At 47.4% G+C, this 12,218-nt stretch overlaps 1 protein-coding gene across 7 annotated transcripts in view; it reads right to left on the reverse strand.

Annotated features, from left to right (window-relative positions):
* GRB10 (growth factor receptor bound protein 10) overlaps positions 1 to 12,218 on the reverse strand; it is a 133,929-nt gene that overhangs the window by 108,166 nt on the left and 13,545 nt on the right. For all 7 annotated transcript variants that reach the window (XM_029926214.1, XM_029926206.1, XM_029926196.1 and 4 more), the window contains one exon: positions 2,202 to 2,291. In XM_029926214.1, coding sequence (XP_029782074.1) covers positions 2,202 to 2,252 — 51 coding nt within the window. In that variant the 5' untranslated portion in view covers positions 2,253 to 2,291. The remainder of the gene's footprint in view (positions 1 to 2,201; positions 2,292 to 12,218) is intronic.

Raw genomic sequence — 12,218 nt, forward strand, 5'->3', positions numbered from 1 at the left:
GCGGGGAGGGAGGCAAGAGGGTCTTTGTGCCATCACCTGTCCCTCCATCAGTCTGCTCTGTAACCAGCTGGAGAGGACACTTCTCCACGAACCTTCAGGTGAACTCCCCTGAAGGACAGTTTTCCATGTAGTGCACTGATCTTTTTCATTTGGGAGTAAAGGTGTGAAGTGCAAGGCAGCAGACCAGATGATGGGCACAGTCTGCACCCAGACAACCAGCCACAGGAGAACTGGACCCACAACCCATGGATGCTGCACGGAGCTCTAACCAGAAGGGTGAGGACTCTTTGTTTTGTTTTGTTTTTTTAAGTTTATTTATTTATTTATTTATTTGTGAGGGTGGGGTGGGCAGAGAGAGAGGGCAAGAGACAGGGGAGAATCCCAAGCAGGCTGTGCACTGTCAGCACAACGGCTGATGCGGGGCTCGAACTCATGAACTGTGAGGCCATGACCTGGGCTGAAATAAGAGTCTGACCCTTAACTGACTGAGCCCCCAGGCACCCAAAGGCCTCCTTTAGGAACTAGTAAGCAACCCTGCAGAGGCCTTAAGCAGAGCACACGTCACAGTTCTGCTACGTGCTGGCCCTCCTTTCTTGCTTCTAGTTTGTCCTGGTCTCATCCCCAATTCAGGTGTTCCTAACTTTCAGCCTCTCTTGGAAGGTTCGCTTCACTTTGATACTAAAAACAAAAACAAAAATCAGGGGCCCGGGTGGTTCAGTCAGTTAAGCATCCAACTTCAGCCCAGGTCATGATTTCACAGTTTGTGGGTTTGAGCCCTGCATCGGGCTCTGTGCTCACAGCTCGGAACCTGAAGCCTGCTTTGGATTCTGTATCTCCCTCTCTCTCTGTCTCTCTCTGCTCGTGCTCTCTCTCTCAAAAAGGAATAAACACTAAAAAAATATTTTTTTCCCATTAAAAAGAAAGCTCCCTGCCGCCATGATGCACAAACAAATTCTCATCACAGTTGCTTAAAAGCAACTTGACAGATTGAGGGAGGGAAAAGCAAGTTCAGAGAAGCTCAGAACTCCGACAAGGGTACAGCATATGGAAGGGCCTCGATACTAGGAGCTGGAGGCCAAGAGAGAGAGGCCTTACGTGCTGGAGGACCAGTAAAGATGAACCAGGCTCCATTCCTTCAAGGGCAGCCCTCCACACTGTCAAGTATAAGCTCAAACAAAACGTTCAGATGATGGGGGCGTCTGGGTGACTCCATTAGTAGAGCGTCCAATGCTTCATTTCAGCTCAGGTCACAATCCCAGGGGTATAGGATGGAGCCCTGCGTCGGGCTCTGTGCCAACAGCAAGGAGCCTGCTAGGGACTGACTCTCTCTCTCCCTCCTCCTCTCCCTGTCCCTACCCTGCTCATGCTCTGTGTCTCTCAAAATAAATAAGGCTTAAAAAAAAAAAAAAAGGGAAGAGGGGCATCTGGGTGACTCAGTTGATTAAGCGTCTGACTTCAGCTCAGGTCATGATCTCAAGGATTTTGAGTTCAAGCCCGCATCGGGCTCTGTGCTGATAGCTCGGAGCCTGGAGCCTGCTTCAGATTCTGTGTCTCTGTCTCTCTCTGCTCCTCCCTTGCTTGTACTCTATCTCCTCAAAAATAAACAAACATTAAAAAATTTTTTAAAAAGGGAAGAAAGAAAACGTGGTTCAGAAGATGAAGGAAATTTACAGAGGGAATTCACCGAGCAGCCTATGAAGTGGAGCCCAGGAAAGCAGAGGAGCAGGTATGAAGTTGTCCTCATGAACCCCCACCTGATGCTTTTGGGCAGAGGGACAAAAGAGCCAGTCTGGGGGAAGCCTCCATCCCCAGAGGGCAGGCGGCAGATGGGCCAGGACACTGTCCCCGTCCCCCTCTTGCCCCTGTGCTCGCGTCTCTGCCTGAACATCTCCGCAGCCGCCCCGCCAACTTGCCATCTGGGGGTTCTGGGCCCCGCAGACGACCACACAGCGCCTGCTTCATCCCAAGCGCCTCCTCCCATGCGTCGGAGGCAGGACTGCACTGCAGCGACGACCCTTTCGAACAAGGAGGCTGCGGCCAAGGAGGCCGTGTGGTACGATCTTCCGGTGAGACATGCTGACTGTCTGCAGGACACGCCGATAACCCCAATGCAGGCATTCCCCTTGGTTATTAAGCACACGGGGGCAGTGGCCCTCGGCCAGCACCGCCTCCTAGCGCCCGATGTCCATGGTCCCCCTTACCTGGTAGTAGGGACGGTGCACGAAGGAATCCGGGCAGCCAGCTAAAGCCATGGGCTCCTTCTTCAAGCTACATGTACCGTTCTGCAGCACCTGCAACAAAGACAGACCGTGAGAAGAAGCCAGACGGGGCGAAACAGCCACTACTGCAACCTGTTCAAGAAAAACGTGTCTGAGGGGCACCTGGGGGGCTCAGTCAGTTGAGCATCTGACTTCGGCTCATCAGGTCATGATCTCAGATCATGGTTCGTGGGTTCAAGCCCCACATTAGGCTCCGTGCTGACAGCTCAGAGCCTGGAGCCTGCTTCAGGTTCTGTGTCTCTCTCTCTCTCTCTGCCCCTCCCCTGCTTGCATTCTCTGTCTCAAAAATAAACATTAAAAAAAAAACAGCAACGCATCTAAGCCGGTAGCCTGTGGACACACTCCCACGGTTAGGTACTCGGTGAGGATGTCTACACAAGGCGTTCCCACTTTTCTTCTCACACAAAGACTGACACCAGCTACAGAAGCCTGGGAAGCCTGTCCACGTGGTCACAGGGTCTACGGGGTGCAGAGGCCTTAGGAGGAGTGAGGGCTTCCTTGGGAGCTCCTTGCGACCACTTGGCTCCTTTTCTCTTTATCTTACTGTGGGGAATACGGATTTAGCCTAATTCCAATCAAGCGCCAAGGAGGCAGTGTGTGATCGAGGTGTTCCCAGTACCACCTGTGTGTAAGCTGACTCTCCGGGCCGCAGCCAAGATCAAGCCACTCTACGGGAATCAGACGCCCCTTATTGGTTCAACTCTCTCCCTGGAGGCCATAGTTCTATGACTACAATTCTTGACAATGACATTCATAGAAATGGGACTTCTGAACACACACACACGTTAAGTTTCTCTTTGCTTCTACATGAGCAATGGATATGGATACTATGAGCTGTATTAAAAAGCCCATGGAGGGGCCCCTGGGCAGCTCAGTCAGTTAAGTGTCCGACTCTTGGTTTCAGCTCAGGTCACGATCTCGCAGTTCGTGGGATCAAGCCCCGCATCAGGCTCCATGCCGATAGCACAGAGCCTGCTTGGGATTCTCTCTCTCCCTCTCTCTCTGCTCCTCCCCACTCATGCTCTCTCTAACTAAATAAACATAAAAACTGGTTTTTTTTAAATGCACACTGGCTCCTACAGTGAGCTCCGAATAAGCACAAAACACAGGCCCTGTCGTTCTCTGTGTTAATCTGCTGTGGTACAAACCACATGCCTGACACACTCACAAAAAGACAGTGAGTCTCCCAGCTGAGTCTGACCAAGGTCCCCAACCCTCTAACTCAGAGGAAAGGGGGCCGGGATTAGGGGCAGCGGGCAGCTTGCCCTGAACTGGGAATGGATCACCCCTTTGCCTCTGAACACACACAAAAAAGCAAAGGCGAAACTTCTGTGAAGTGAGTGTCTCCAAGATCCTTCCTTCTAAATCTCAGCAGTCACCACAAAGCAGGGGGCAGATTCCAGGAATAGAGAGGAACCAGGGGCAATGTCTTCTCATTTGGAAACCGTCGGACATGGAAAACATTTTCAGGAATGGCAGCAATTAACGCTCTCCACCACAATCGATCCCAGAGGCGCCCTGGACCTCTTCGGCCCAGCTACCCTGAACAACTCATTCATAATCCCTGGCCAGGAAAGGCTTTCTCGAGCCTCTGTGTTTTGTGGCTGTCATTCCCTGCTCCACCACCAGCTAACTAACTAAGCCCTTTAGGAAGGAGCTCAGCTTTCCCCTCCTCTGGGAAGCCCCCTCAGACTGCCTCTCGCCAATTGACACTGCCCCAAGATGGCTCTGTCAGTGCCCCCGGGGCTCTTGGCATCTGTATCCAAGCAGGTTTCACAAAGGGGGCTCTGGCTGTCATCAGTGTCACCCCCATTAGAGCAAGAAGAAAACAGACAACTCCAGGATGGCCACCCCCCCATGTCTGGGAGCTGCCTCCAAAAGGACCACCCCCTCTCCTAAGGTATCCCCAGAGGAGGCCCAGGGACAGGCAGGGGTCCTGCTGTTCTCGAACACAGGATCCCCTCTGAGGCTGCCCTTCGGGGGAGTGAGAACAGCAAACAGTAACAAGAATGCCTACAACAAGGCAGCAAGGAAGCAGAGCTTAAAACACACTTTCTGGGGCAGGGGTTCCCTGGGGGGCTCAGTCGGTTAAGCAACTGACTCTTGATTTCGGCTCAGGTCATGATCTCACAGTTCATGAGATCACGCCCACCTCAGGCTCTGCACTGATAATGCAGAGCCTGCTTGGGATTCTCTCTCCCTCCCTCTTGGTCCTACCCTGCTTTTGCACGTGCTCTCTCTCTCTCTCTCTCAAAATAAATCAATAAACTTAAAAACTTTTCTGCTCATACACTCAGGGCATGGAAGGTCCCATTTCCCTGAAGTCATTTTACTTTGAGAAAAATAGACTATTTAGGCAGTGGCTCGTTTCTCTCAATGAAAGGAGAATAGAAGACACAGGACAGGCAAGAAGCTCTCCAGGACAAGACAAACCGGATGCTGGGAGCAATCAAATCAGAATTAATACAGTCCATGGATGCAAAATCCCAGGAATGTGGATAACAGCCCGCGGAAACAACGAGCCAAATGGAGTGGTACCCTGTCTCGTACGTCTACACAAAACTCGGGGACAGAGAACAGCTCCAGGCTGTGAAGGGAACACCACCTTCCCCAGAGGACCTCGACCCCACACTTCTAATGCATCTGTGGCAGAGTGAAGATTCTCCAACCAGACAGTCTCAGTTTTTCAGAATTCAGAAATGAAAGACAGAATCTTCCCAGGGGAATGCGGAAAGACTCTGGTGGGGCATAAAAGTTAGGACATTCATTCTACCAACCAAAATAGCAACAAAACCGGGGCGTCTGGGTGGTTCAGTCAGTTAAGCATCCACCTCTTGGTTTTGGCTCAGGTCATGATCTCGAAGTTTTGTGAGTTCGAGCCCCGCATCGGCTCTGTGCTGACAGCATGGAGCCTGCTTGGGGTTCTTGCTCTCTCTCCCTCTCTCTGGCCCTCCCTCAGTTGTGCTGTCTCTCTCTCAAAATAAATTTTAAAAATAGCAAAAATATCAGGGCACTTGGGTGGCTCAGTTGGTTGATTTGGCTCTTTTTTTAAAAAAATTTTTTTAAATGTTTTTTATTTGAGAGACAAGAGAGAGAGAGAGCATGAGCAGGGGAGGGTCAGAGAGAGAGGGAGACACAGAATCCAAAGCAGGCTCCAGACTCTGAGCTGTCAGCACAGAGCCCGACCTGGGGCTCAAACCCACGAACCGTGAGATCATGACCTGAGCTAAAACCGGAAGCCAGATGCTTAACCAACTGAGCCACCCAGGTGCCCCTGATTCAGCTCTTGATTTCAGCTCAGGTCATGATCTCACAGTTTCATGAGTTCTAGCCCCGCATCAGGCTCTGCACTGACAGCATAGAGCCTGCTTGGGATTCTCTCTCCTTCTCTCTCTCAGTCTCTTCCCCAACTGTGCTGTCTCTGTCTCTCTCAAAACAAATAAGCTTTAAAAAAAAAAGCAAAAAATTCCAAGGTAAGACCCAGTTACAGGCTGAGCCGTGTCCCCCAAATTCAGAAGCTGAAGCCCTAATACCCAGGACACACAATGTGGCTGTGTGGGGTGGAGGTGGAAGTCTTTAAAGACGTGATTAGTCAAGATGATGTGTTAGTGTGAAGCCCTGAGTCAACGTAAGAGGAGGTGAGGACACAGACACACAGAGGGACGACCATGGGAAAACATGGGGAGAAGGTGGCCATCTACACCCCACGGAGAGGGGCCTCAGGAGGTAACAGCCCTGTCCACCACTTGATCTCAGACGTGGGCCTCCAGAGCCAAGAGGAAATAAATTTCTGTTATTTGAGCTGCTCCATCTGTACAACTCTGTTATGATGGTCCTAGAAAACTAATACAGACCCAAGATATGAAAAGACCACTAAATTGTTATTTCAGCCAAAAGGAACCGAAATGCCCTAAGTCTGTAACATTACTACCAGGCAATTACATTTTCTTCAAGTGTTTAGGATTCTTTCAACCACCTGCACAGACACCAGAGAATGACCTGTAAGAGGCCACTGGGCTGTAGGGAACATGGCATGAGCAATGGAACTGCTAACAAGATGGCGGGAGGGCCACACACAGTAACCTGTCACTCCCTGCATGGGCACGGCTGTTGCCGGTCACCTCCCTCCAGCCTTGGGCAAGCCAGCAGACCCCAAACCTGCAAACCTGTCCAGCCCGTAACACAACCTGGCCCCGTGGTAGTTGAGTCTCATGTGTCCACATGTCCAGGCTCCGGCACCAAGCCATTTAACCCAACACCAACCTAGCGGCTGTTCTGAAAGTACTCTGTGGAAGTGGTTGACCTCTGCAATCACTGGACTTTTAGGCAAAGGTGATTACCCTCCATATAAGAGGTGGGCCTCATGCAATTAGTTGAAGGCCTTAACAGCAGAGACTGAGGTTTCCCAAAGAAGATGGGACTTGGCCTCAAGACTGCAGCAAACTCGTGAGTTTCCGGTCTGCCAGCCTGCCCCATGGATTTCAGACTGTCAGCCCCCAACAATCACATCAGCCAATTCCTTAAAATAGATCTCTTTGTATGCACACATACATGTTCTGTTTCTTGGGAGAACCCCGATGTATACGCCCCAGCCAACCACGCCAGATCCCCAGATCACATGAGGTGTCTCCTGTAGGCCTCCCCAATGCCTGCATGACGCTGGTAACTCTTTGCAGAAAACCTCCCAGCCCCCGCCCTTCTCCAAACACATCCTCTACCTTCTTCAGCCTGCAGCCTCCCTTTCCTGAGCACGCTACTTTTCTCCCCTTGACCCACATCCCTGCAGGCCTGGGGGAGGAGTTAACAACCTCTAGCCCCTTCAGGACCCTCTCTGCACCCATACTAATGGCTGTCCTGTTGCCCCACGCCTCCTTCTGCTACTGCTTCCCACACTCCTCCCGGCTCACTCCATGCATGCTGCCTTGCCCCACCTCGCATGCCTCCGGAACTCTTGGACGTGTTCACCATGCAGAGACATGTTACTTTCCCCTGAAGCTTCAAATGTAATGGGTGTTGGAGTGCCAGAAATATCACAGAAACGTGCCAATTTTGTTACCTAAATACAACCTTTGAAAGGATTTACCACATGAGATTTCTTCTCAGCCAGACAATATACGTCCCATGAGCCCCATCGAGTAGCTCCCTTTGGGACAAGAAAACCATAGTTCAATATAGTAAGAAGATCAGAGTAACTCTAGTCTCTAATAAAGTGTATCAAACTCAGAGCTCTCATCAGATTTAATGGTGAAAGATGGAAACCTTTTCCCCTAAGATCAGAAACAAAGTGAGGATGTCAGTTTTTGCAATTTCTACTCAACAAAGCATTGGAAGTTCTACCTAGAGCAATACGACAAGAAAAAGAAATAAAAGGCATTCACATTGGAAAGGAACTAATACAACCTCTGTTCACAGATGACACAACCCTATCCACAGAAATCCCTAAAAATTACTAGGACACACATAATTAGAGTTAACAAATGTATCAAAGCTACAGGATGTAAGACAAACACATTAAAATCAGTCGTGCTTCTATACTCCAACAACAAAAAAATCTGAAAAAGAAATTGAGAAAACAAATCCATTTAAAACAGCATGAAGAATAATAATTAGGAATATATTTACCTAAAGAGACAAAAGACTTGTGTACTAAAAATTACGATTGTTGCTGTAAGAATACAAAGAAAATATAAATATGGAAAACTCCTGTCTTCATGGCTTGGAATATTTAAGTGTTAAGATGATGATAAGACCCGAAGCAATCTACAGATTCAATGCCATCCCTCACAAATTCCCACCAGTGTTTTATTGCAGAAATCGATAAAAACTTTCTAAAATTCATATAGATTCTCAAAGGACCCCAAAAAACCACACACACAAAAATCTTGAAAAGGAAGGACAAAGTTGGAAGACTCACATTTCCTGATTTCAAAACCTACTATAAAACTCTGGCGATAAAGACAATGTGAAGTGGCATAAGGGCAGACAGACAGATGGTATAGAACAGGGTCCACAGAAATAAATCCTCACATATGATGGTGGGCTGGTTTTCAACAAAGGTGTCAGGGCCATTCAATGGGGAAAGGACAGTCTCTTCAACAAGTGGTTTTGGAAAACCATCCAACTGCAAAAGGATGCGGTTGAACTCCTATCTTATTTATTCAATTGGATCAAAGACCTAAACACAGGAGTTAAAGCCATAAAACTCAATTGGATCAAAGACCTAAACACAGGAGTTAAAACTATAAAACTCTTACAAGAAAACATAGGAAAAAGTCTTCATGATGTTGGATTTGACACCAACTTCCAGGATAGGACACCAAAGGCACAGGCAACAAAGAAAGACAAATTGAGCTTCAACAAAATTAAAAACGTTTGTGCCAAAGATACAATCAAGACTGAAAAAACCCTAGAGTAAAGGACAAAAATAGTTGCAAATCATTTTCTTGATAAGGGATCAATATCGAGCATATATAAAGAACACCTACAATGCAACAGTGAGAAAACAGACCAGCAACTTTAAAAATGGCCTTAACTAGACGTTCCTCCAGGGAAGATATAAAGATGACCAGTAAACACATGAAAAAAAATGCTCAACATCACTAGTCATTAGGGAAATGTAAATCACACCACCGTAAGATACCACAGAAAATAACAAGCAGTGGCGAAGATATGGAGAAAGTGAACCCCTTCTCTGCTGCTGGCAAGAATACAAAATGGAGCAGCCTCTGTGGAAAACAGTAAAAAAACTCTTCAGAGAAATAAAATAGAGAATTAACGTATATTCTAGAAATTTTATTTCTAGGCATAAGCCCCCAAAGAAACAAAAGCAAGGACTCCAAATTAAGTACTTTTACACCTGTGTTCATAGCAGCATTGTTACAATAACCAGAATGTAAACAACCCAAATGACCATCAACAGATGAACAAATAAGCAAAAGGTAGCATTATCCATACAATGGAAAATTATTCAGCCTTGAAAAGAAACATAACTGTGACACATGCTACAACAGGATGAGCCTTGAAGACCTTATGCTACGTGAACTAAGTCAGGCACCAAAGGACAAACATTGTAAGACTTCACTTACATGAGGAAGTCTACAAACAGAAAGTAGAAGTTAGCAGGGGCTGGGGAGAAGGCGGCCGGGGATGTTGTTTGATGGGTACAGAGTTTCTGTTTGGGAGGATGAAAAAGTTCTGGCAATAGACAGCCATGATGGTTAGACAACATTGTGAATGTACATAATTCTACTGACCGCACACTTAGAAATAACTAAAATAGGAAATTTTATGTTTTATATATTTTATCCTTTTTTATTTTATGTTTTTAAATTTTTATGTTTATTTATTTTGAGAGAGAAGCACAAGTGAAAGAGGGTCAGAGAGGAGAGACAGAATCCCAAGCAGGCTCTACAGTATCAGTGCAAAGCTCGATGCAGGGCTTGATCTTACGAACTGTGAGATCATGACTTGAGCCGAGATCAAGAGTCAGATGCTTAACTGACTACACCCCCCAAGTGCCCTGTCCGCGTTTTTTAAACACTGAAAAGATGGTTATTCAACGAGCTTCCTTTAATAAAATTAAAAACGTATAATCTTGAAGACGGATAAATCAAGGACTGCAAACACCACTTCTGTACCAACTTTTTAAATTTTTTTAATGTTTATTTATTTTTGAGAGAGAGACAGAGTATGAGGGGTAGAGGGGCAGAGAGGGAGACACAGAATTCGAAGCAGGCTCTAGGTTCTGAGCTGTCAGCACAGAGCCGGACGCAGGGCTCGAACTCAAGAACCGTGAGATCTGACCTGAGCCAAAGTCAGATGCCCAACCAGCTGAGCCCCCCAGGCACCCCTGCACTCCACATTTAAGTCATCAGCTGATTTATCAAAATGCTGTGCTTTGTACAGATACTGAGGAAAAGTCTCCTAGGCTGGTTTCTACTGCAGCTTTAGATCTATGATAATAAACGGCATTCTTGCTAACCAATGCAGAATGACTAAGAAATTGTTTTGTCTTCCTTCAATTAAAAAGGCTTATTGCTACATTCATCTCACTGTGTTGATTCCATATGTCCTTTTAATTATGAATCTGTCTTTTGCCAGAATACCATTATAAATAATGTATTGGACTCTATCCATTTTAACAGGTTTTTGACCTTGTGATAAAAGTTTAAATAATCTTCACCATGAAGCCTGAACTTTCTTCCTTATTAGACTACAGTTCAGAAAAATAGTTTGAGCAGAGCCAAAAGCCTGCTGATTCTAGAGTCAACATTTTTCTCAACAATGTCAATATTTACACTTCTGGGTCCAGCAGCTGAACTTGAACATGCCTTTGTTCTTTTCGTTTCATGTTTATTTTTTTTTCCAACTTAAGGGCGACTTCTGCTAAATTACAATGATACAACCACCCTAAAATTTTTAAATGTTGCACCCAGAAACGCTTTTTCTAAGAATGCTGGGCATTCCTCACCGAAACTCTGGAGATCGGCAGGCACATATATTCCTCTGTCATCACAGCCTACTGGGAATTATGTTTGTGGTGGATTTCAAGCATCCGGCGACCCTTTCCATCAGGGGGCTCTGTGTGCTCCAGATGTCAACCGTGACGCCGCAAGGCCCAGTGAAGGACACTGCATCTCATAACCTGCCTGACTCGTATCACTTGGCAGCGTGCTCAGTGTGGACTCAGGATCCGTGTGACCCGCTCTCATTTCCTGTCCTGTTCTGTTTTCCTTACCGAACGCACTGTGCATGACCTACCAGCTTGATGTCAGGTGCGGTGATGGGATACAACCCACAGTTTGAAAGCAGGATCAGGTTCAAGTTCATACTCGGCGCCTCTGCCTCTTGCCTGCAAGCTCCCCAGCTTCTGTGCCATGCACCTGCTGCCCGCACCCCTCTCCTTCCTGGTCCGCCCCAGATGTGGCAAACACCCAATGTGTCTCCTCTTCTGACCTACTCTTAGAGAAACACAACTCCCCTGCTTAATGCAACCAGCCGCCTCCAAGACCCTGAAGTCACCTACAGGGTAGCTTCCCTGTGACACGGAGGACAGCACACAGTGAAGCATGCTTTCCGTCTTCACTTGACCACAGATCCGGAATGTGCATTCCACCCTGCTGGGAAGTCCAGGAGGTCTCCGGAGGGGATTTACTTTGTTCATGGCAGCATGTCTGTCTCCTACTTTCTCCTCACCGCCCCCTCTCTCAGGACACTCAGGTGACAGCCAGCTGGCAGTGCCAACTTGCCACCCTGCGGCCCTGCCCCACGGCCACAGCCAGCACCTGACACCAATCCTACGGCACTTGTTAGATCGTTGCTAAATGCCTTCTTGTTCAAGAACTTGGTCTCGTTCCCTGTTCCACCGAGGACAGCAGGGGGGACTCCAACCAGACGAACAAGCATAATAACTGCCAATAGACAGGCTACATGAGAACATTTAATTTAGAAGTAAAACCAAATAAATAAATAAATGAAAACAAAATTAAGAAAGAGAAGCTTCAAGTCTTAAAATGAATCATGGTTGGGGTATCTGGGTGGCTCCGTCAGTTAAGCATCCGACTCTTGATCGCAGCTCGGAGCATGATCTTGTCTTTTGTGAGCTCGAGCCCCGTGTGGGACTCTGCACTGACAGCACACAGCCTGCTTGGGATTCTGTCTCTCTCTGCTCCTCCCTCACTCTCTTCTCCTCTTCCTCTCAAAAGAAACAAACTAAAAATTTTAAAAAAGAAAGAAAGAAATTTGGATGGGGCACCTGGGTGGTTGAGCATTTAACTTCGGCTCAGGTCATGATCTCACGGTCTGTAGGTTCAAACCCCACATCAGGCTCTATGCTGACAGCTCAGAGCCTGGAGCCTGCTTCGGATTCTGTCTCTCCCTCTATGTGCCCCTCCCCTGCTTGTGCTCTGTTTCTGTTTCTCTCTCTCTCTCTCTCTCTCT

Source organism: Suricata suricatta, chromosome 2 (genome assembly GCF_006229205.1).
Source record: "Suricata suricatta isolate VVHF042 chromosome 2, meerkat_22Aug2017_6uvM2_HiC, whole genome shotgun sequence".
In the NCBI taxonomy this organism is placed as follows: domain Eukaryota; kingdom Metazoa; phylum Chordata; class Mammalia; order Carnivora; family Herpestidae; genus Suricata; species Suricata suricatta.